The sequence below is a fragment of the Heptranchias perlo genome, chromosome 13 (assembly GCF_035084215.1).
Source record: "Heptranchias perlo isolate sHepPer1 chromosome 13, sHepPer1.hap1, whole genome shotgun sequence".
NCBI classification, from domain to species: domain Eukaryota; kingdom Metazoa; phylum Chordata; class Chondrichthyes; order Hexanchiformes; family Hexanchidae; genus Heptranchias; species Heptranchias perlo.
This window is the reverse complement of record NC_090337.1, coordinates 48,845,512-48,869,209: the sequence shown is the minus strand read 5'-3', so window position 1 is coordinate 48,869,209 and position 23,698 is coordinate 48,845,512. Positions and strand designations below refer to the sequence as shown.

At 44.2% G+C, this 23,698-nt stretch overlaps 1 protein-coding gene across 1 annotated transcript in view; it reads right to left on the bottom strand.

Annotated features, from left to right (window-relative positions):
* The window catches only part of mrps22 (mitochondrial ribosomal protein S22), a 35,182-nt gene extending 12,187 nt beyond the window's left edge, over positions 1 to 22,995 (bottom strand). The window contains exons 1-4 of the mRNA XM_067995440.1: positions 22,814 to 22,995; positions 8,049 to 8,212; positions 1,802 to 1,966; positions 439 to 582 (exon numbers count right to left, since the gene is read on the bottom strand). Coding sequence (XP_067851541.1) covers positions 439 to 582; positions 1,802 to 1,966; positions 8,049 to 8,212; positions 22,814 to 22,958 — 618 coding nt within the window. The 5' untranslated portion in view covers positions 22,959 to 22,995. The remainder of the gene's footprint in view (positions 1 to 438; positions 583 to 1,801; positions 1,967 to 8,048; positions 8,213 to 22,813) is intronic.
* Positions 22,996 to 23,698: the final 703 nt, after the last annotated feature.

Sequence of the window (23,698 nt, the reverse complement as noted above, 5' to 3'; positions counted from 1 at the left end):
AGTAACATAACCACTACATTACCGTATCCGTGTTCATTTGTTACATAGAGCAGTGAATAGGCTAAATTATTTATTCCAATTATCTATCAGTTTTAGATAAGTAATACCATTAGATTCAAATTTATTAAAGTCATTCAAACAAAAATGGGTGGAGAAAAAAAAAACAAGGACTTGATTCCTAAAGTTCACAGGCAAATTCTCTGGCTCATATAACTCAAACAGCTGCAGCGTACACAAAGCATGCAAATGTGCTTTGCCTAAGATTTCTGGTGATTGTGGCCCAAACATGCATGACCAGAAGCACACCCTGTTTTTATTTCGTCTATGTGGTCAACACATTTAAACCAGAGAAAGAGAAAAACTTATAGCCAGGCTCCAATTGCTAAAGATATAGAACATTACAGCTTTTTTTTTGTGTTGAGATAAAGAAAACTTTACCAAAAGATTTTCGTTCTTAAAAACTGGCGGTGGAGTAATCCTTCGACCATCGCGAGGGAAGTAGACCTGGATCATCCTATCCCGTTCTTCCCAGGTTGCTTTGCGCAACACCCCATTAGGTTCTCTTACCACAACAAATCGTTCCTTGGAAAAAGAACAAGTAGAAAGTTTCTTTATTTCAAAAAGAAAAGCAGACAAGAATGAAAAGACATTGAAACAATAACGCATGCTACACTCTAATGGTATTTTTTCTTTTGTGCTCATCAAGCAAGGGATCTTAGTGCAGGGATTTCCATTCTAAGTATCCACTGTGCACAATCAAGAACTTTAACTACTAGTTGATCTCCTGTCAATAACAAGATTGGGGACCACAACTGACATATGTGTAGTGTCTGTGTACCAATTACCCTCAGTTTGTACCTTAAGCTTTTTTCCCATTCTCGAAGACAAAAATACTTTTTAGTCATATATTGTTTTTATATAATGTATACTTTGACACACAGATGTTAAGATTGTGGAATTCACTTCCAGGCTCAGTGGCTGAGATAGACATGGTCAACATTCAAGATTAGATTTGATAGGTGGATGAAGGAAAAGGGTTTGAAGGGAATATGGGAACAGGGCAGGTAAAATGTGATTAGAACTATCTGCTCGGAGGGTAAATGCTAACATGGAGTAGTTGGACCGAATGACCTCTTTCCGTGTTTTAACTTCTATGTATTTCTATGTACCACACCTCACACAAGCTCCACAATTTTTATTCCTCCATAGCAGATGACTACTGGAGGTATTGTGGAAAGAAGAGCACCCTCCTCCACATACTCTGGTCATGCCCCTGCATCCAGCCATTCTGGACAGTAGTCTGAGAAACCACAAGGAACATGGTCAGTCTTGCAGTCCCAGAGGACCCAGCTGAGTGATTGCCCATCTTACAGCAGGCTAGCATTACCCTTGCTAGTAGTTACCAGTCTGGGGCCCGTTCCTGGAGGCTCAGAAAGCACAAACTATCCCTTCGATTCCCCCACCAGCACAACCCCGACCGATACACCTATGAGCAGGAAGTGCCTTGCCCACTGACTTGAGTTCTGGATTAATCTCCGGAAACCAATAGGATTATAATTCTTCAAGAATGGGAACAAAGCTTAAGTTAAAACTTAGGATAATTGGTACACAGACACTACACATGTGTCAGTTGTGGTCCCAACCTTGTTACTGTATTGCATTCATGTTTACAAAATCCTGTTGTAATATCACTAACTTGCTAAATTTAAAAAAAAAAGATAATTGAAAGGTGGCAGGGTAACATATCCTAACAAACAATGATAAAGTGTTGAATCTATTCAGACCCTAGAATAGTACTTACTCTGTGTGGAATGTCATACGTTATATCTGTGAAGACATATTTGGCCGTTTCCAAACCTTCAAGAATCTTATCTTCTGCTAGTACGTCATAAATTGGTTCCCTTTCATTTAGTACTGGTGGCATTCGGAGATAATCTTTAGCTGCTTCCACTGCTTTACATCGAGCCTGGAAAAACAGATCACAAGTCATTATCTACTCATACCAAATCTGTACCATAATGTGAAACCGGTGAACGTGCCGTATAAACTATTTTGTCTTAAGATGTCTTAACATGTGTGGAAACCCACCACCAGACTTAAGAGTCTTCAAATGAAGCTACTGAGAAATTCAATCAGACAAAATTTCTGCTTGCCTGATATGGAGTGCACACACTCTCCCCAGGGACACAATCCACTTACTTCGTCCTGAGAGCTTAAGTACAGATTGGGAACAGCCATGGCTTAGTACTGCAGGACTTTAACAAGATGAAAACACCCAGCTTACCAGCACAAAGCATTGGTAAGCCTCCTACTGCTCGTCCAGCCAGGTTCATCATACCTATTTGGACATTGCATTAGCTTACGGGATTGTTTAAGTTGAGTGGGAAGAATCTCAGCGTGCAGTGATAGGTCTATCCCTGCGTAGTCGCTGGTCAATCTCGACTGTGCTTTGCAGTAACGCTGCCCCACAAGGTTCTCATATTGGATTACTGAATCTGACAAGTCAGGACAACTATTAAATAAAACAAAAAGCAAAAGACCGGACAGATGGTCTGAGAAAGCAGGGCAAAGACCAAGGGAAGTCTAGATTAAACTGCATTTATTTCAATGCAAGAAGTCTGATGGGGAAGGTAGATGAACTCAGGGCATGGACGGGTACATGGGACTGGGATGTTATAGCTATTACTGAAACATGGCTAAGGGAGGGGCAGGACTGGCAGCTCAATGTTCTAGGGTACAGATGCTATAGGAAAGATAGAGCAGGAGGTAAGAGAGGAGGGGGAGTTGCGTTCTTGATTAGGGAGAACATCACGGCAATAGTGAGAGAGGATATATCCGAGGGTTCGCCCACTGAGTCTATATGGGTAGAACTGAAAAATAAGAAGGGAGAGATCACTTTGATAGGATTGTACTACAGACCCCCAAATAGTCAATGGGAAATTGAGGAGCAAATATGTAAGGAGATTACAGACAGCTGCAAGAAAAATAGGGTGGTAATAGTAGGGGACTTTAACTTTCCCAACATTGACTGGGACAGCCATAGCATCAGGGGCTTGGATGGAGAGAAATTTGTTGAGTGTATTCAGGAGGAATTTCTCATTCAGTATGTGGATGGCCCGACTGGAGAGGGGGCAAAACTTGACCTCCTCTTGGGAAATAAGGAAGGGCAGGTGACAGAAGTGTTAGTGAGGGATCACTTTGGGACCAGTGATCATAATTCCATTAGTTTTAAGATAGCTATGGAGAAGGATAGGTCTGGCCCAAAAGTTAAAATTCTAAATTGGGAAAGGCCAATTTTGATGGTATTAGACAGGAACTTTCAGAAGTTGATTGGGAGAGTCTGTTGGCAGGCAAAGGGACGTCTGGCAAGTGGGAGGCTTTCAAAAGTGTGTTAACCAGGGTTCAGGGTAAGCACATTCCTTATAAAGTGAAGGGCAAGGCTGGTAGAAGTAGGGAACCTTGGATGACTCGGGAGATTGAGGCCCTAGTCAGAAAGAAGAAGGAGGCATATGACATGCATGGGCAGCTGGGATCAAGTGGATCCCTTGAAGAGTATAGAGATTGCCGGAGTAGAGTTAAGAGAGAAATCAGGAGGGCAAAAAGGGGACATGAGATTGCTTTGGCAGATAAGGCAAAGGTGAATCCAAAGAGCTTCTACAAATACATAAAGGGCAAAAGAGTAACTAGGGAGAGAGTAGGGCCTCTTAAGGATCAACAAGGTCATCTATGTGCGGAACCACAAGAGATGGGTGAGATCCTAAATGAATATTTCGCATCGGTATTTACGGTTGAGAAAGGCATGGATGTTAGGGAACTTGGGGAAATAAATAGTGATATCTTGGAGAGTGTACATATTACAGAGAGGGAAGTGCTGGACGTCTTAACGCGCATCAAGGTAGATAAATCTCCGGGACCTGATGAAATGTATCCCAGGACGTTATGGGAGGTTAGGGAGGAAATTGCGGGTCCCCTAGCAGAGATATTTGAATCATCGACAGCTACAGGTGAGGTGCCTGAAGATTGGAGGGTAGCAAATGTTGTGTCTTTGTTGAAGAAGGGAGGCAGGGAAAAGCCTGGGAACTACAGACCGGTGAGCCTGACATCTGTAGTGGGTAAGTTGTTAGAGGGTATGCTGAGAGACAGGATCTACGGGCATTTGGAGAGGCAGGGACTGATTAGGAACAGTCAGCACGGTTTTGTGAGAGGAAAATCATGTCTCACGAATTTGATTGAGTTTTTTTGAAGGGGTAACCAAGAAGATAGATGAGGGCTGTGCAGTAGACGTGGTCTACATGGACTTTAGCAAAGCCTTTGACAAGGTACCGCATGGTAGGTTGTTACATAAGGTTAGATCTCACGGGATCCAAGGTGAGGTAGCCAATTGGATACAAAATTGGATTGACGACAGAAGACAGAGGGTGGTTGTAGAGGGTTGTTTTTCAAATTGGAGGCCTGTGACCAGCGGTGTGCCTCAGGGATCGGTGCTGGGTCCGCTGTTATTTGTTATTTATATTAATGATTTGGATGAGAATTTAGGAGGCATGGTTGGTAAGTTTGTAGATGACACAAAGAGTGGTGGCATTGTGGACAGTGAAGAAGGTTATCTAGGATTGCAACGGGATCTTGATAAATTGGGCCAGTGGGCCAATGAATGGCAGATGGAGTTTAATTTAGATAAATGTGAGGTGATGCATTTTGGTAGATCGAATCGGGCCAAGACCGACTCCGTTAATGGTAGAGCGTTGGGGAGAGTTATAGAACAAAGAGATCTAGGAGTACAGGTTCATAGCTCCTTGAAAGTGGAGTCACAGGTGGATAGGGTGGTGAAGAAGGCATTCAGCATGCTTGGTTTCATTGGTCAGAACATTGAATACAGGAGTTGGGATGTCTTGTTGAAGTTGTACAAGACATTAGTAAGGCCACACATGGAATACTGTGTACAGTTCTGGTCACCCTATTATAGAAAGGATATTATTAAACTAGAAAGAGTGCAGAAAAGATTTACTAGGATGCTACCGGGACTTGATGGTTTGACTTATAGGGAGAGGTTGGATAGACTGAGACTTTTTTCCCTGGAGAGTAGGAGGTTTAGGGGTGATCTTATAGAAGTCTATAAAATAATGAGGGGCATAGATAAGGTAGAGAGTCAAAATCTTTTCCCAAAGGTAAGGGAGTCTATGACGAGGGGGCATAGATTTAAGGTGAGAGGGGAGAGATACAAAGGGGTCCAGAGGGGCAATTTTTTTCACTCAAATGGTGGTGAGTGTCTGGAACGAGCTGCCAGAGGCAGTAGTAGAGGCGGGTACAATTTTGTCTTTTAAAAAGCATTTGGACAGTTACATGGGTAAGATGGGTATAGAGGGATATGGGCCAAGTGCAGGCAACTGGGACTAGCTTAGTGGTATAAACTGGGCGACATGGACATGTTGGGCCGAAGGGCCTGTTTCCATGTTGTAAACTTCTATGATTCTATGATTCTAATAAACCAGCGAGAATAAATTATGCAACAAATATCTACATCTGAGTAGTGTTTTTTCAATAAACTAAAACACAAATTATTTCTATCATTTGGGCGGGGTCCTTTAGGGAAGAATGATCATAACATGATAGAATTCTTCATTAAGATGGAAAGTGAAGTAGTCCAATCCGAAACTAGGGTCCTAAATCTAAACAAGGGAAGCTATGAAGGTATGAGGAGTGAGTTGGCATGATAGATTGGGAAGCTTCATTAAAAGGCATGACGGTGGATAGTCAATGGCTAACATTTAAGAAACAAATGCGTGAATTGCAACAATTATACATTCCTTTCTGGCGCAAAAAGACAAAAGGAAAAGCGGCCCAACCATGGCTAACAAAAGAAATTAAGGATAGTATCGGATCCAAAGAGGAGTCATTTTCAAGTTGCCAGAAAAAGCAGCAAGCCTGAGGATTGGGAGCAGTTTAGAATTCAGCAAAAAAGGACCAAGAGATTGATTATGAGGGGAAAAATGGAGTATGAGAGCAAACTTGCAAGGAACATAAAAGTGGACTGTAAAAGCTTCAACAAGCATGTAAAAAGAAAAAGATGAGTGAAGACAAATGTAGGTCCCTTATCGTCAGAAAAGGGAGAATTTATAATGGGGAACAAGGAAATGGCAGAGCAATTAAACAAATACTTTGGTTCTGTCTTCACGGAAGAGGACACAAATAACTTCCTAGAAATGCTAGGGAACCAAGGAACTAGTGAGAAGGAGGAATTAAAGGAAATTAGTATTAATAAAAAAAGTGCTGGAGAAATTAATGGGACTGAAAGCTGATGAATCCCCAGGGCCTGATAATGTGCATCCCAGAGTACTAAAAGAGGTAGCCATGAAAATAGTGGATGCATTAGTTGTCATCTTCCAAAATTCTATAGGTTATGGAGCAGTTCCTGCAGATTGGAGGGTGGCAAATATAACCCCATTATTTAAAAAAGGAGGGAGAGAGAAAACAGGGAACTACAGACCAGTTAGCCTAACATCAGTAGTAGGGAAAATGCTAGAGTCTATTATAAAGGATGTGATAACAGGACACTTAGAAAATATCAATGGGATTAGACAAAGTCAACATGGATTTATGAAAGGGAAATCATGTTTGACAAACCTACTGGAATTTTTTGAGGATGTAACTGCTAGAATAGATAAGGGAGAACCAGTGGATGTGGTTTATTTGGATTTTCAGAAGGCCTTTGATAAAGTCCCACATAAGAGATTAGTGTGCAAAATTAAAGCACATGGGATTGGGGGTAATATGCTGGCATGGATTGAAAATTGGTTAACAGACAGGAAGTAGAGAGTAGGAATAAATGGGTGTTTTTTGGGGTGGCAGGCAGTGACTAGTGGGGTACCGCAGGGATCAGTGCTTGGGCCCCAGTTATTCTCAATATATATCAATGATTTGGATGAGGGAACCGAATGTAATATTTCCAAGTTTGCTGATGACACAAAACTAGGTGGGATTGTGAGTTGTGAGGAGGATGCAAAGAGGCTTCAAGGCGATTTGGACAAGTTGAGTGAATGGGCAAATACATGGCAGATGCAGTATAATGTGGATAAATGTGAAGTTATCCACTTTGGAAGGAAAAACAGAAAGGCAGAGTATTATTTAAATGGTGATAGATTGGGAAATGTTGATGCACAAAGGGACCTGGGTGTCCTTGTACACGAGTCACTGAAAGCAAACATGCAGGTGCAGCAAGCAGTTAGGAAGGCAAATGGTATGTTGGCCTTCATTGCAAGAGGATTTGAGTACAGGAGCAAGGATGTCTTACTGCAGTTATACAGGGCCTTGGTGAGACCACACCTGGAGTACTGTGTGCAGTTTTGGTCTCCTTACCTAAGAAAGGATGTACTTGCCTTGGAGGGAGTGCAGCAAAGGTTCACCTGACTGATTCCTGGGATGGCAGGACTGTTGTATGAGGAGAGATTGGGTCGACTCAGCCTGTATTCACTCGAGTTTAGAAGAATGAGAGGAGATCTCATTGAAACATATAAAATTCTGAGAAAGACTGGATGCAGGGAGGATATTTCCCCTGGCTGGGGGCTCAAGAATGAGGGGGTCACAGTATCAGGATACAGGGTAGGACATTTAGGACAGAGATGAGGAGAAATGTCTTAATTTCTTCACTCAGAGGGTGGTGAACCTGTGGAATTCCCTACCACAGAAGGTTGTGGAGGCCAAGTCACGGAATATATTTAAGGAGCTAGATAGAGTTCTAGACACAAAAGGCATCAAAGGGTATGGGGAGAGCGTGGGAATATGGTATTGAGATAGAGGATCAGCCATGATCATATTGAATGGCGGAGATGGCTCGATATGGCCTACTCCTGCTCTTATTTTCTATTTGACTCGCAGAAGGATTTTCCATTATGTGCAAAATAACTGGCCAGTGACTATCCAAATGGGAGAGGGAGAGGATTAACTCAGTTTCTCCTCACATACTTTAGTTGTCAAAACAACATATATGTTTACTTGGTCATTTATTGAAAAGCAAATGAAAGAATGCAATTGGCCACCAGCAGTAAATGTACCTCCTCAAGTTGCTCGTTTGTCATTAGTTTGTATGTAGGTGGCTTCAGTTGCTCTTTAACAGGTTTGAAGACCTTCTCCAGATCCAGGCCTGTTATTCTGGTAAGGATACTCTGGATATCTCCATCCATAAACTGGGGTTTTCTGATACCAGTTGCTTTTGTGTCTGTCAAACAAAGGTGGGTGGGGTGAAGAGAAAGGAAATGTTTTGTATATTTCTATATAAAAAGTTAAAATCAGAATAAGATTTGCTTATATACAATACTGTATCATACTCTGCGATAGAGTGTTGCAAACATAACTCTGTAAATTCCTAATATAAGACACCATGACTTCTAGATAAACAAATACCTAATTAATACATGCTATTAGTGTGAGATCCGCCCCCATTAATGTATAGTACATGATCAAAGCATAGAAGTTATTGGCAAATTTGGGTACATTTGGGCTGGATTCAGCTACTACACACAATTTTATACCGATTGTTGAATGAAAATATGATCACAAACACTGCCAGAATATCATAAAAACCCAACTGGCTCACTAACGTCCTTCATGAAAGGGAACCTGCCACCCATCTCAGTCAGGCCTATATGTGACTCCAGCCCCTCTCTACATGGTTAATGCATCATCCGAAGTGAGGTAGCTAGCCTTTCCGTTGCTAAAGAAAAAAGCTACTCACAGTTCAAGAAGGCAGTCCACCAACACCTTCGTAGGGCCAGGAGGGCGGGGAAATAAACGGGGCAATTTTTTATGCCCACATGATGGAGACTTGAGATTAAAGCATTAAAAAAAGAGTAGCAGAGAACGCAGTTAACAAAACATTCTGAAAATGTTGCTGTGCGTTGCGCTGCGCTGGAATTTTACCACAGCCTGTGTAAACTCACACTGGTGTCAGGCAGCCTCTTAGAGGTGTCTCACACTACTTGGATTTATGATGTGGAGATGCCGGTGATGGACTGGGGTTGACAATTGTAAACAATTTTACAACACCAAGTTAAAATAAAATTGCTGGACTATAACTTGGTGTTGTAAAATTGTTTATACTTGGATTTAGTGTGCTCAAGTGTCAGATTCTGACAACCAGGTCCCAGTACCACTTTTCATGTCAATATGCATTTGAAACATTTTGCATTGGCAGGGAAGTAAGAGTGTAACTGTAACTTAATTTACTGCAACTTTTGAGTATTCCCTCCCTTTTTAAAACTTTCCTCCCAGAAAATCAAAAACTCATCACTGAAAACGATAAGACGAAAAAGGTTTTTAAAATTAGGAAAGGTTTTGATCGGCTGAGTAGGGACGGTATAAATCATCATTTAGAAAGGCACAGATTAATCAAGGATGGTCAGCATGGATTTGTTAAGGGAAGGTCGTGTCTGACTAACTTGATTGAATTTTTTGAGCAGGTAACAAGGAGGATCGATGAGGGTAGCATGTTTGATGTCGTCTACATGGATTTTAGCAAGGCTTTTGACAAGGTCCCACATGGGAGACTGGTCAACAAAGTAAAAGTCCATGGGATCCAAGGGAAAGTGGCAAGTTGGATCCATCCAAAATTTGCTCAGTGGCAGGAAGCAAAGGGTAATGGTCGACAGGTGTTTTTGTGACTGGAAGGCTGTTTCCAGTGGGGTTCCACAGGGTTCAGTATTAGGTCCCTTGCTTTTTGTGGTATATTTTGATGACTTAGACCTAAATGTAAGGGGCATGATTAAGAAGTTTGCAGATGATACAAAAATTAGCCATGTGGTTGATAGGAGGAAAGTTGTAGTCTGCAGGAAGATATCAGGTGGGCAAATGGAATTCAATCTGGAGAAGTGTGAGGTAATGCATTTGGGGAGGGCAAACAAGGTAAGGGAATACACAATAAATGGAGGATACTGAGAGGTGTAGAGGAAGTGAGGGACCTTGGAGTGCATGTCCACAGATCCCTGAAGGTAGCAGGACAGGTAGATAAGATAGTTGAAAAGGCATACAGGATGCTTTCCTTTATTAGCTGAGACACAGAATATACTCTACACCAGTATCGCCCACGATGACGGCATCGCTGCGACAGCATCAATACTCAACACCAACAGCCAATCTCCAGACGCGATCCTACAACTCATCCGCTTCATCCTGGATCACAATGTCTTCACCTTCGATAACCAGTTCTTTACCCAAACACACGGAACAGCCATGGGGACCAAATTCGTACCCCAATACGCCAACATTTTCATGCACAAGTTCGAGCAGGACTTCTTCACTGCACAGGACCTCCAACACTATACACCAGACGACATTTTCTTTCTATGGACCCACGGCGAGGAATCACTAAAGAGGCTACACGATAACATCAACAAGTTCCATTCCACCATCAAGCTCACCATGGACTACTCCTCAGAATCAGTTTCTTTCTTGGACACACGAATCTCCATCAAAGACGTGCACCTCAGCACCTCACTCTACCGCAAGCCCACGGACAACCTCACGATGCTCCACTTTTCCAGCTTCCACCCTAACCACGTCAAAGAGGCCATCCCCTATGGACAGGCCCTGCGAATACACAGGGTCTGTTCAGACGAGGAGGAATGCAATGGACACCTACAGACGCTGAAAGATGCCCTCGTAAGAACGGGATATGACGCTCGACTCATCGATCGACAGTTCTGACGGGCCACAGCGAAAAATCGCATAGACCTCCTCAGAAGACTAACACGGGACGCAACCAACAGAGTATCCTTCGTCGTCCAGTACTTCCCCGGAGCGGAGAAACTATGCCATGTTCTCCGCAGCCTTCAACATGTCATCAATGACGACGAACACCTCGCTATGGCCATCCCCACACCTCCACTACTCGCCTTTAAACAGCCACCCAACCTCAAACAGACCATCGTTCGCAGCAAATTACCCAGCCTTCAGGAGAACAGCGTCCACGACACCACACAACCCTGCCACTGTAACCTCTGCAAGACATGCCAGATCATCGACACAGATACCACCATCACACGAGAAGACACCACCCACCAGGTGCATGGTTCATACTCCTGTGACTCGGCCAACGTTGTCTACCTCATACGTTGCAGGAAAGGATGCCCCAGAGCATGGTACATTGGTGAGACCATGCAGACGCTGCGACAACGGATGAACCGACGCCGCGCAACAATCGCCAGACAGGAGGGTTCCCTCCCAGTCGGGGAACACTTCAGCAGTCAAGGACATTCAGCCACCGACCTTCGGGTAAGCATACTCCAAGGCGGCCTTCGAGACACACAACAATGCAAAATCGTCGAGCAGAAATTGATAGCCAAGTTCCGCACCCATGAGGACGGCCTCAACCGGGATCTTGGGTTCATGTCACGCTACACATAACCCCACCAGCGAACATATGTTATCTGTTTTTAATATAACGGGTCATTTGCTGTCTTTTCCATGTTTCTGCCTCTTTTTTTTTGGTGGTTTGTATATTCGGTGGCCTTTTAGGTAACACCTCTCTGTCTGCACACTGTGATTGCCGTGGCAACGGGCAGTTGGAAAGACTATCTGTAATCACCAGGTATTGTTCTGTGATTTATAAATGCGAAGGGTTCGAGGATTTCATTTCCACAACATTCACCTGAGGAAGGAGGAAGCCTCCGAAAGCTTGTGAATTTCAATTAAAATTGTTGGACTATTACTTGGTGTTGTAAAATTGTTTACAATTGTCAACCCCAGTCCATCACCGGCATCTCCACATCACAGAATATAACAGAGAGGTTATGCTAGAACTGTATAAAACACGACTTAGGCCACAGCTTGAGTACTGCATACAGTTCTGGTCACCACATTACAGGAAAGATGTGATTGCACTTGAGAGGGTACAGTGGAGATTTCCGAGGATGTTGCCAGGACTGGAGAATTTTAGTTACGGGGAAAGATTGGATAGGATGGGATTGTTTTCATTGGAACAGAGGAGGCGGAGGGGTGATTCTTTAAACACTTTCATTAATTAGTTACAAAAATATTGGAGATGGGGGAAAAAGGCTGTTTTGACTAGCTGGGGCAGTTGGAGGCAGGAGGTCATGTGATGAAACCTTCAAGAATGTGTCCAACCAGATTTGGCAACACTATTGTTACTCATGTTACTCATTCCCCAACCAGAGGAAATAGTCATAGAAAGTTACGGCACAGAAGGAGGCCATTCAGCCCATCATGTCCCTGCAGGCTGAAAAAGAGCTATCCAGCTGAATCCCACTTTCCAGCACTTGGTCAGTAGCCCTGTAGGTCACGGCACTTCAAGTGCACAACAAGTACTTTTTAAAATGAGTTGAGGGTTTCTGCCTCTACCACCCTTCCAGGCAGTGAATTCCAAATCCCCACCACCCTCTGGGTGGGAAAATTTCTCCTCAGCTCCCCTCTAATCCTTCTACCAATTACTTTAAATCTATGCCCCCTGGTCACTGATCCCTCTGCTAAGGGAAATAGGTCCTTCCTATCCACTCTATCTAGGCCCCTCATAATTTTATATACCTCAATTAAATCACCCCTCAGCCTCTTTTGTGCCAAAGAAAACAATCCCAGCCTATCCTTAACTAAGAAAGGATATGCTTGCCATAGAGGGAGTACAACAAAGGTTCACCAGACTGATTCCTGGGATGGCGGGATTGTTGTATGAGGAGAGATTAAGTGGACTCGGCCTGTATTCTCTAGAGTTTAGAAGAAGGAGAGGTGACCTTATTGAAACATACAAAATTCTTACAGGGCTCGACAGGGTAGATGCAAGAAGGATGTTTCCCCTGGCTTGGGAATCTAAAACCAGGGGTCACAGTCTCAGAATAAAAGGTAGGCCATTTAGGACTGAGATGAGGAGAAATGTCTTCACTCAGAGGGTGGTGAATCTTTGGAATTTTCTACCCCAGAGGGTGCGGAGGCTCAGTCATTGAGTACATTCAAAACAGAGATCGATAGATTTCTAGATATTAAAGGCATCAAGGGATATGAGGATGGTGCAGGAAAATGGCATTGAGGTAGACAATCAGCAATGATCTTGTTGAATGGCGGAGCAGGCTCGAGGGGCTGGATGGCCTACTCCTGCTCCTATTTCTTATGTTCTTATGTTCTATCCAAACTTTTCTCACAGCTAAAATTCTCCTGCTCTGGCAACATCTTCATAAATCTTCTCTGTACCGTTTCTAGTGCAATCACATCTGTCCTGTAATGTGGTGACCAGAACTGTACGCAGTATTAAAGGTGTGGCCTAACCAATGCTTTATACAGTTCCAGCATAACTTCCCTGCTCTTATATTCTATGCTTCGGCTAATAAATGAAAGTATCCTGTATGCCTTTTTAACCACCTTATCTACCTGTCTTGCTACCTTCAGGGATCCATGGACATGCACTCCAAGGTCCCTTTGTTCCTCTACACCTCTCTATATCCTCCCATTTATTGTGTATTCCCTTGCCTTGTTTGCCCTCCCCAAATGCATTACCTCACACTTCTCTGGATTGAATTCCATTTGCCACTTTTCTGCCCACCTGACCAGTCCATTGATATCTTCCTGCAGTTTACAACTTTCTTCCTCACTATCAACCACACAGCCAATTTTTGTATCGTCTGCAAATTTCTTAATCATGCCCCCTACGTTTAAGTCCAAATCATTAATATATAACACAAAAAGCAAGGGACCTAGTACTGAGCCTTGCCGGACCCCACTGAAAACAGCATTCCAATTTCAAAAACACCCGTCAACCATTACCCTTTGCTTCCTGCCACTAAGCCAATTTTGGATCCAACTAGCCACTTCCCTTGGATCCCATGGGCTTTTACTTTTTTGACCAGTCTGCCATGTGGGACCTTGTCAAAAGCCTTGCTAAAATCCATGTATACTACATCAACCCGTTACCCTCATCGACCCTCCTATTTACCTGCTCAAAAAATTCAATCAAGTTAGTCAGACTCGACCTTCCCTTAACAAATCCATGCTGACTGTCCTTGATTAACCTGTTCCTTTCTAAATGATGATTTATGCCGTCCCTCAGAATCGATTGCAATAATTTGCCCACCACCGAGGCGAGATTGACTGGCCTATAATTACTCGGTCTATCTCTTTCTCCCTTTTTAAACAATGTTACAATGTTAGCAGTCCTCCAATCCTCCAGCACCACGCCTGTAGCCAGAGAGGATTGGAAAATGATGGTCAGAGCCTCCAGTATTTCCTCCCACGCTTCTCTTAACAGCCTGGGATTCATTTCATCCGGGCCTGGCGATTTATCTACTTCCAAAGATGCTAAACCCCTTAATACTTCTTATATCACCATGTTTTGTCCCATCCAAAATTTCACACTTCTCCTCCTCCTCCTCCTTAACTACAATCTCTGCATCGTCCCCCTCTTTTGTGAAGACAGACTCTAAGTGTTCATTAAGAACCGTACCCACATCTTCCGCCTCCACACATAGGTTACCTTTTTGGTCTCAAATAGGCTCTACTCATTCCTTAGTTATCCTCTTGCTCTTTATGTGTTTATAAAACATTTTTGGATTTTCTTTAATTTTACTCACCAGTATTTTTTCATACCCTCTCTTTGCTTTCCTAATTTCCTTTTTAATTTCACCCCTGCACTTTCTATACTCCTCTAGGTTTTCTGCAGTATTGAGTTCTTGGGGCCCGATTTTAGCAGGGCTGCGGGTTCTTGGCGGATGGGCTAGCGGGCGCGTGGGTAACGCGCCCGGTGAAATTAGTGGGTTTCCCGCGCGATCGTAGCAGGCAAACCACTAATTGGATCCACTTACCTGCTCCTCCGGGTTCCCCACTGCTGATCTGCGTGTCGGGCGGGCTGCGCATGCGCAGTAAGATCTGTCAGCTGGAGGAGCTCTATTTAAAGGGGCAGTCCTCCACTGACAGATGCTGCAACCAATAGCAAAGATGGCTGCATGGAGCAGCCCAGGGGGAAGGCTGCTCCCAGTTTAATGATGCCTCACCCCAGGTATCAATACATGGGGTGAGGAGGAGGGGGAGGACAGAGATCTTCCACCCGGCGGGCGGGAGGAAGCGGCCTGCCTCCGCCACCAGGAAGGCCTGGCTCGAGGTGGCAGAGGGGGTCACCTGCACCACCAACATATCGCCCACCTGCACACAGTGCAGGAGGCGGTTCAATGACCTCAGTAGGTCAGCCAAAGTGAGTACACGTAGTCTTTCCCCTACACTCCGTCTGCCACATCACTGCCCCCACCCCACATCTCCTTCGGCACTGCCAACACTACTCTGTCACATCACCCCTCGTACCCACTGAAACCCCATCCTCATCTTACCTGCACCTACTCACCTCGCCAGTACTCACCCCGCCACTACCACGCAACTGAATCCTCATACAATCTCATGGCTCTATCCCATACTCACCCTCTCATGCATCTCTCTCACGGCCAGCCTCACTCAACCTGCCACCACCTGTGATGCAGCCACAGGGCATGCATCACATATGTGCAGTAGGCAGCGTAAGGCAAACGTGTCGTGAGCATGAAGGGGATGCACAAGGGTGTTTGAGGGTTCGTCATGGTTGTTACTTATATTGAATTTCAGAACAACTCACATCACACATTATATTGGCACCACTACTGCCATGTCTTCGCGAATCTTGTCCGGTTTGTGCAATAATGCCCACTCCTGGGTATCACTATGAGGACCCACCACTGATGCCACCCATTGTGTCACTGCAGAGTGGGTGTAGGTGTATTTGCAGGGCTCTTCTGCGCTGACGACTGAGAGACATCGGCGATGTCCCCGATTGCACCCTGGAAGGCTGCGGAGCAGAAGTTCGGGAGGGCAATGGTGACTTTGACAGCGACAGGTAAGAAGATGGTGCACGGGCCAGCCAGGAGCAGCTCGGCATGAAAGAGGCTGCAGATGTCCACGGCTACATGTCGAGTGACTCTGAGCCTCCCCGTGTGCATTGCTGCTCAGAAAGGTCCAGGAGGCTGAGCCTCGGTCTGTGGAACCTGTGGCGAGGGTAGTGCCCTCCGCGACGCATCTCTCTCTGCGGTAGCCCTCCCTCCTGCTGTACAGGTGGATGTGGCACAGCACTCTGTTGTGGAGCTCCACATGTCAGAGGTGGACGGCGTGGCTGGTGATGCTGTTCGCCCTCCGAGGGGGTCATGACTGCAGCTACGGCGGCCCCCATCCGCAAGATGTACATCTGAGGGGGTCCGCAAGGTAGGTACATGTCTCCGGACCCAGGGGTAAGTGTGCAGGTTGGTGACTTTGACCGTCAGGAGGAGGGTGGTGGAGGCCAAACTTTGTCCCAAGTGACAGAGTGGCCTCCTGCAATGGGTGAGGGTCTCCCCCCCCACACCTGTCAAATGGACCTTTGCAGCTGCCACAGGCTGACAGCTGCAACACGTCCATTCGAGCTGGGAGTGTTTCCCCCAGTGTGGGAAACAGTCCCATGTTGTTCAAAAATCCCACACAGTCCCTTAATCAGGTCAGTTAATGACCTGAAATACCTAACTAAATATTGTCAAGTGGCATCCCGCTGGCTTTAATTGCCTGCGGGATTCCCACCAGCGGGGGCTGCGCGCGCACACCGGCGTGTCAGCGGGGAACCCGGAAGTGGGCGGGATCAAGGTGGGATCCGGTCCCACTCCTGGATTTCGCGATTTTCGGGCCCCCCCACCGAGAACGCACCCGATAGCAGGTGGTGAAATCGAGCCCATGGTGTCTGATGTAAGCTTCCCTTTTTTGCCTTATCTTACCCTGTATGCTCCTTATCATCCAGGGGGCTCTAGATTTGGCAGTCTTTTTCTTTGTGGGAACATGTTTACTTTGAACCCCTTGAATCTTCCCCTTGAATGCCTCCCACTGCTCTGACATTGATTTACCTTCAAGTAGCTATTTCCAGTACATTTTTTCTAAATCACTTCTCAGCTTAGTAAAAAGAATTGTTAGAGCACAGATTGCTTTGCCACAGGGAGTAGCTCAGGCAGAGACCACTTGGCTCCATACCTCATCACAGCCTTGATCCAAGGTGTGGACACAATAGTTGACTGCCCTCAACATCAAGGCGGCATTTGACCAAGTATAGCACCAAGAAGTCCTAACAAAACTGAGGTCATTGCGAGGGTCAAAGGGAAAACCTTCTAGTGGCTGGACTCATATCTGACACAAAGGCGATGGTTGTGGTTGTCAGAAGCCAATCTATCACATCAGTGTCAGGACATCACTGCAGGTGCCCGTCAGGGCAGTGTTCCTCAGCCCAACATCTTCAAATACTTCATCAATGACCTTCTCTCCATTATAAGGTCAAGAGTAGGGCTGTTCACTGATGATTTTACTGTTCGTCCCTATTCACAACTCCAATAACGAAGCAGCCCATGCCAGCCTACAGCAGGACCTGGGCAACATCAAGGTTTGCACTGACAAGTGGCAGGCTGCCACTTAAGTGCCAGGCAATTACTATTTCCAACAAGGCAGCCCATTAACCTCCCCCTGACCTTCAACAGCATGACCATTGCTGAGACTACACCATCAACATCCTAAGGGGCACCACTGACCAGAAGCTTAACTGGACTAACATATCAACAATGAGAGTACAAAAGTAGTTTATAAGCTGGGTACTCTGTGAAGAGGAGCTAACCCCTCAAAGCCTCTCCATAATCTACAAGGCTCATGTCTAGTGTGATGGAATATTCACCACTGGCCTGGATGATTGCAGCCACAACACCACTCAAGAAGCTGGACACCGTCCAGGACAAAAGGAGTCCATTTGATTTGCACCCCTCAAAGTGTACTCAATATCTACCCCCTACACCAGTGGTGCTTTGAAAATTGAATCTACAGCCGCCCTGCAGCAACTCCCAGCCCTGCGGGCCATATCACCAAGAAGGGCAAAAGAAGCAGGATCATGGGAACACCAACACCTCCGCGTTTCTCTCTAAGGCACACAACATTCTGACTTGGACATATATCACCGTCCTTCATCATCACTGGGTTAAAATCCAGGAATTCCTTACCAAATACCATCATGGGACCATAATTATGTGAACACTATCGGAAGGACCATCAGCAGTTCAAGAAGGAACAAAACACCACTTTCTCACAGCAACTAGGCATGCGCAATATATGCTGCCTTGCCAACGTCACTCAAATCTTGAGACCAAATGAAGAAACATTTGAAACAGAGGAAGATACAGAGCAATGGGGAGACAACGGGGCAATGGGATTAGTTCTCGATTGCTCTAGCAAAGAGTCAGCACCGACATGATGAGCTGAATGGTTTCCTTTTGCGTTGTAAATTGGTTGCTATGGATTTGAATCCACATCGCAGCACTTTGGAACACAACTTCTATTGGATACCACGATTTATATATCTTGGTGGGACAAACCGTAGCCACAAGAAATGTTTGGAACCATATCTATTTATTTGTTTGATAACAAATAGTATTCTCCACTACCTCATTCACCAGATCAAGTGTTTTAAAGCTTTTCTGAAATTTAGCCAGTTTTAATTAAAACCTTATCAATTGTAACAATGGCATTCAGACACATTCTGGAATCAGAGTCCATTGCAGTTCCTTGATTTATATTCTCTAATATGGGATTATTAATGTCCCACAACTTTCTAAAGCATAAAGGGTGGGGCTAAATACCAAGAAATCATGAGTGATAGTTCTAGATACACCAGTCTGTGCCCAGGTCAGATAACCAATATTACAAAGTTAAAAGACGTGCCATTACAACATATTTCTTCATTAAAAAAAATCTTTGTTTGAAAGCCCTAATTGGCACAGCGTTCTGCTACAACTCCAACATAGTAAAAACAAATGAACATTCCAAAAGAGTCTTATGGTGCAGTTAAACTGTCACTTTTACATCAGAGTGAAGTAGTCTCAACATGAAAAGTGATGATATAATTTGGGAATCAGGCCCTGATCTGACACTCAAGTGCACTAAAGCAAAGAGGTGTAAGACCCCACCCCCTATTGTCCAAGAGTATATCTCATGGGGCGTCAAGTTCATTCTAGCTGCATTATAATTCCAGTAAGAAGTGGAGGCAAATTTTAAAAGTGCATAGAGAGTTCACGGGAACTCTTGCAAATGTTTAAAACTTCACGTAATTTTTATAATGTTAGAAAAAAGTGGATACTCCAATTCACTCTCCTAATGTTAAAAATTAGCACGAGGAGAGCAGGTCACTGTAACTCCGTGCCAGTCAGAATGTGGCCAGTCTGCAGTATAACAAGAGTCCACTGATTTTATCACAGCCTGCAACTCAGTAACCGTAGCTCTTGATAATGAACAATCACTTGCATTTATTTGTGCCTTTAATGTAAAGAAAATGCCCCAAGGTGTCTCATAAATAGCCATAAGGAAATAGACACTAAGCCAGGAAGGGAAAAATTAGAAGAGGTAACCAAAAGCTTGGTCAAAGAAATGGGTTTTGAGGTGATTTTTAAAAGGTGGAGAGTGATGGAGATGTGGAGAGATTCAGGGAAGAAGTTACAGCGTAGGACTGAGTTGGTCTAAAGGTCTGCCACTAATGATGAGTGAAGTGAGGGTGGAATGCACAGAAGGCAGGAGTCAGAGGAACTGAGTGTTTGGGAGAGGATGCAGGGCTGAAGGAGAAGGAATTAAAAGGGAAAGAATGTCATAGAGCAATTACTCTAATGGGATAAGTACTGCAAATGCTTATATAGAATTACAAAGAATGTTCAGTGCAGAAACAGGCCATTCGGCCCAATAGGTCCGTGCCGGTGTTTATGCTCCACACAAGCCTCCTCTCTCCCTACTTCATCTAACCCGATCAGCATATCCCCTTCTGTTCCTTTCTCCCTCATGTATTTATCTGGCTTCCCCTTAAATGCATATTTGTTAAATGTGTGTTGGATATTTACCCTGAAACACAACAGTTTCCTTTTATTACACATTCTATTTACAGGGGTCTGAAAACTTTTACTGAAATTCTAGTGGCAACAACAAAAGCATGCAAGGATTCATGGAATAGTGTGGAAAGAATGAAATAGCTGAAGTAGTTTTCTTGGTGTTGTCAGCTGTATGCTCAAGAAAAAAAATTAAAATTAATATTCATAATTTTATTTCTCTCATACTAGCTGCCACTTCACTCTGACTTTTAAATTAGCCTATCAAATGTTTAATAGAGGTATTTTGTGAAGATACATTTTGATAGCATGGTGCATGTTAGAGAGTACATTAGTACAATGGGTCTGTTGGCATTCCAGTGTATAAACTGGGAGCAGTCTGTGTTCAAGAGTGGAGGTACTTCACCTTTCCTTTGGTTTTTCAGTAGCCGCATCTCTTGCTTTTCTCCTTGTTTTCCTCCCATCACTGGCTCACTCCTTTTAAATTTGTCTCCTTTCTACACTGCTCAGCTTCCCTCTTCCAACTCCCAGGCTCTGTGTAGCACCAACTAGCCAGGTCCGTACAGTACAGGCTTCATCAACCTGCCCACTTACAAATAATACTAATAAAACACATAATTTTACATTTTGGTTTGCTCCACTTTTTAAACTTTGGCAACAGCCAGTATTTGAAATGAAGTAGTTTCTAAACTCCATAGAAACATCAAATTTTGGGACTCTTTCTCCATACATGGTGTTAAGATCTTGTTGAATAAAGGAATCCACATAGAGATGGAGACATAGCATTTAAAAAGTTAAATTTAAATTTTGAAAGTTCATTCTGCATCTGTATCAGGTTCACTATTTGAAAGAAACAGTAATGGGGGATACTGGACCTGTGCATTCCCATTTACCTACAGCATGACCTCCCCACCCCTAATTCATCATAGAAAACATCCTATAGGGATTATTTTGGAGTCAGCTGGGTGTCTGACATACAGAAACCCGCCACCTTATTTAGAAGTCTCTAAAGCAAGCTTGTTCATATATACATTTTGGCAGGAAGAACGAGGAGAGGCAATATAAATTAAATGGTACAATTCTAAAGGGGGTGCAGGAACAGAGAGACCTGGGGGTATATGTGCACAAATCTTTGAAAGTGGCAGGACAGGTTGAGAAAGCGGTTAAAAAAGCATTCAGGCTCCTGGGCTTTACAAATAGAGGCAAAGACTACAAAAGCGAGGAGGTTATGTTGAACCTTTATAAAACACTGGTTCGGCCACAACTGGAGTATTGTGTCCAATTCTGGGCACCGCATTTTAGGAAGGATGTGAAGGCCTTGGAGAGGGTGCAGAAAAGGTGCACTAGAATGGTTTCAGGGATGAGGGACTTCAGTTACACAGATAGACTGGAGAATCTGGGTTGTTTTGCTTAGAGCAGAGAAGGTTGAGAGGAGATTTGAAAGAAGTGTTCAAAATCATGAAGGGTTTAGATAAAGTAAATAAAGGTAACTGTTCCCATTGGCGGAAGGGTCAAGAACCAGAGGACACAGATTTAAGGTGACTGGCAAAGGAACCAAAGGCTACATGAGGAAAAACTTTTTTTACGCAGCAAGTAGTTGTGATCTGGAATGCTTTGCGTGAAAGGGTGGTGGAAGCAGATTCAATTGTGGCTTTCAAAAAGAAATTGGATAAATACTCAAAGGGAAAAAATTGCAGGGCTACAGGGAAATGGGACTAACTGAATTGCTCTTACAAAAGAGCCGGCATGGGCCGAATGGCCTCCATCTGTACTGTAACCATTCTACGATTTCCTGTAGATTTTCTGTTTGCCTGATATGGAATGCATAGTCCCTCCCCATAGGGACACCAGCCATTTACCCAAGTCCGGGGAGCTTAGGTACAGGTGGACAGAACCAAGGTTTAGGGAAGCCCAATTTATGTAGGAGTGCTGCTGGAGTTCACTAACTAAAACCGCACAGCTTTTCAGCACAGGACACTTGCAAGATTCCCTCTGCTTGTTCAACCAGGACCACCCTATCTGTCAGGGCATTGGCATACAGAGTTAGCTAGAGCCAAGTATGAAGAATCCCAGGACCAGTCACTGGTCAACTCCTCCAGGTTCCATTAGTGAGCTTGGTTGGTCAAGCATTTACAGTGAAAAACTGTGAACCTGCCCACCTCAAGTACTGGATTACTGGGGTGAATTTTTATTTTCACCACCGGGCAGTTGTGGATCAGCTATCCGTTTTACACCCTGTTTGATTTTAATTTCCACTGATTACAATGAAAGTCATAACGACCCCCAGAGAGACCGATTTGAGCTATTTTTGGTTGGGCAACAAGCACCAGAAGTTCCTCATGCATGGTACAGTGGGCAGCACAGCTTGCGTGACTGCATTGCCACCATCCTCTTGACCACTGCATAGTATAACCACTACAACCCATTGAAGAGGGATTCAACCAGTTAAAGCTGTTTGTCTCTCTGCAACCCAACAACGCACCTGGTCAATGGATGGGTGAGCATGTTTTTTTTTTCATACCCAGCTACCAGGCAACATCCAACAGCAGTCACGCTGAGTCGGTTTCCACAGCAGCTATATGATGGGCAAGACATCACAGGCTCACTACCATGTTGGTTAACTGTGCCTGATTGGAAGACAACACGATGGAGAACAGTATGGTTCAGAACGCCTCACTTAAATAACTGATCCGACATCTCAAATCTTAGTCGTTTCGGTTTAAGTATCACATCTATTTTGATGCACCTCACTCTTAATAAAGAACGAGTTCCGCATTTTAAATGGACTTGTGATCCGTCTCATTCTTGCTGATCATAAGATCTTACGAGCATTTCCTTGGTGTTGACGACAGCTTTGTCAAGGACAAGCAGTAAATTTGGCGCTCGATCATTAGTGCCATTGCTCCTGTGAGGGCGGGCTCACGGGGCCAGTATCTACTCACCGGGGGCGTGGGTGCAGAGGGCGCGCTGCCTGGCCCGGACCCGGACCCGGGCCCGGACCGCACTCACACCGGGGTGATCAGCGTTTGCAACAAGCCGTGCGCTTTGAACGACACTCCTCACTGTCCTGAACGCAGCCATTTTCATCTTCACCTCTGCAGAGGGGGAGGGAGATGAGAGGAGATGAGACCTTCCGCTACCAGGAGCGAGCGCTGCAACATAGCACTCTGGGAGATGGAGTTTGCACAGGCAAATAGTGTGAGTTGACTGTAATTAATAATCAAAAGAAAGTTTACATAGGCCGGGTTTAAACTGGTAGTGGGTGTGACTGCTAGTACAGCGACAACACTGGCATCCACCCGACAATGTGCAAAATTGCCCAGGTGTGTCCTGTCCACAAAAAGCAGGACAAATCCAATCCGGCCAATTACCGCCCCATCAGTCTACTCTCAATCATCAGCAAAGTGATGGAAGGTGTCATCAACACTGCTATCCTACTGGATTAGTTAGAATTTGTGTCTGTTTTATATATAATATTTCAGCCAAACAGGTTTAAATTATAAATACTTTATTTCAGTTTCAGTCCCTTCCATTTAATCAGATATTTATTCCTTTGGGCCCCTTCAGATTTCTTCACTAATTGGAAAAAAACCTGCCAATTGATACCTAGTTATTTAATGCAAAAAGCAGAATGGCATAGTTCTGCCTAGTATTGTTCAAGAGATAGGTACTATTGTAATTCTTGGTTGTTAAGTGACCTATTTATACTATATTTCACTGAAATAATATTAATTGGATAAGTTTGATTGTTAAGTATGTAGGTTAGCAGTATCACTAATTATTCTAAGTAATTGGAATGAATTGTGTGGTTATCTTTGGAGTTATCT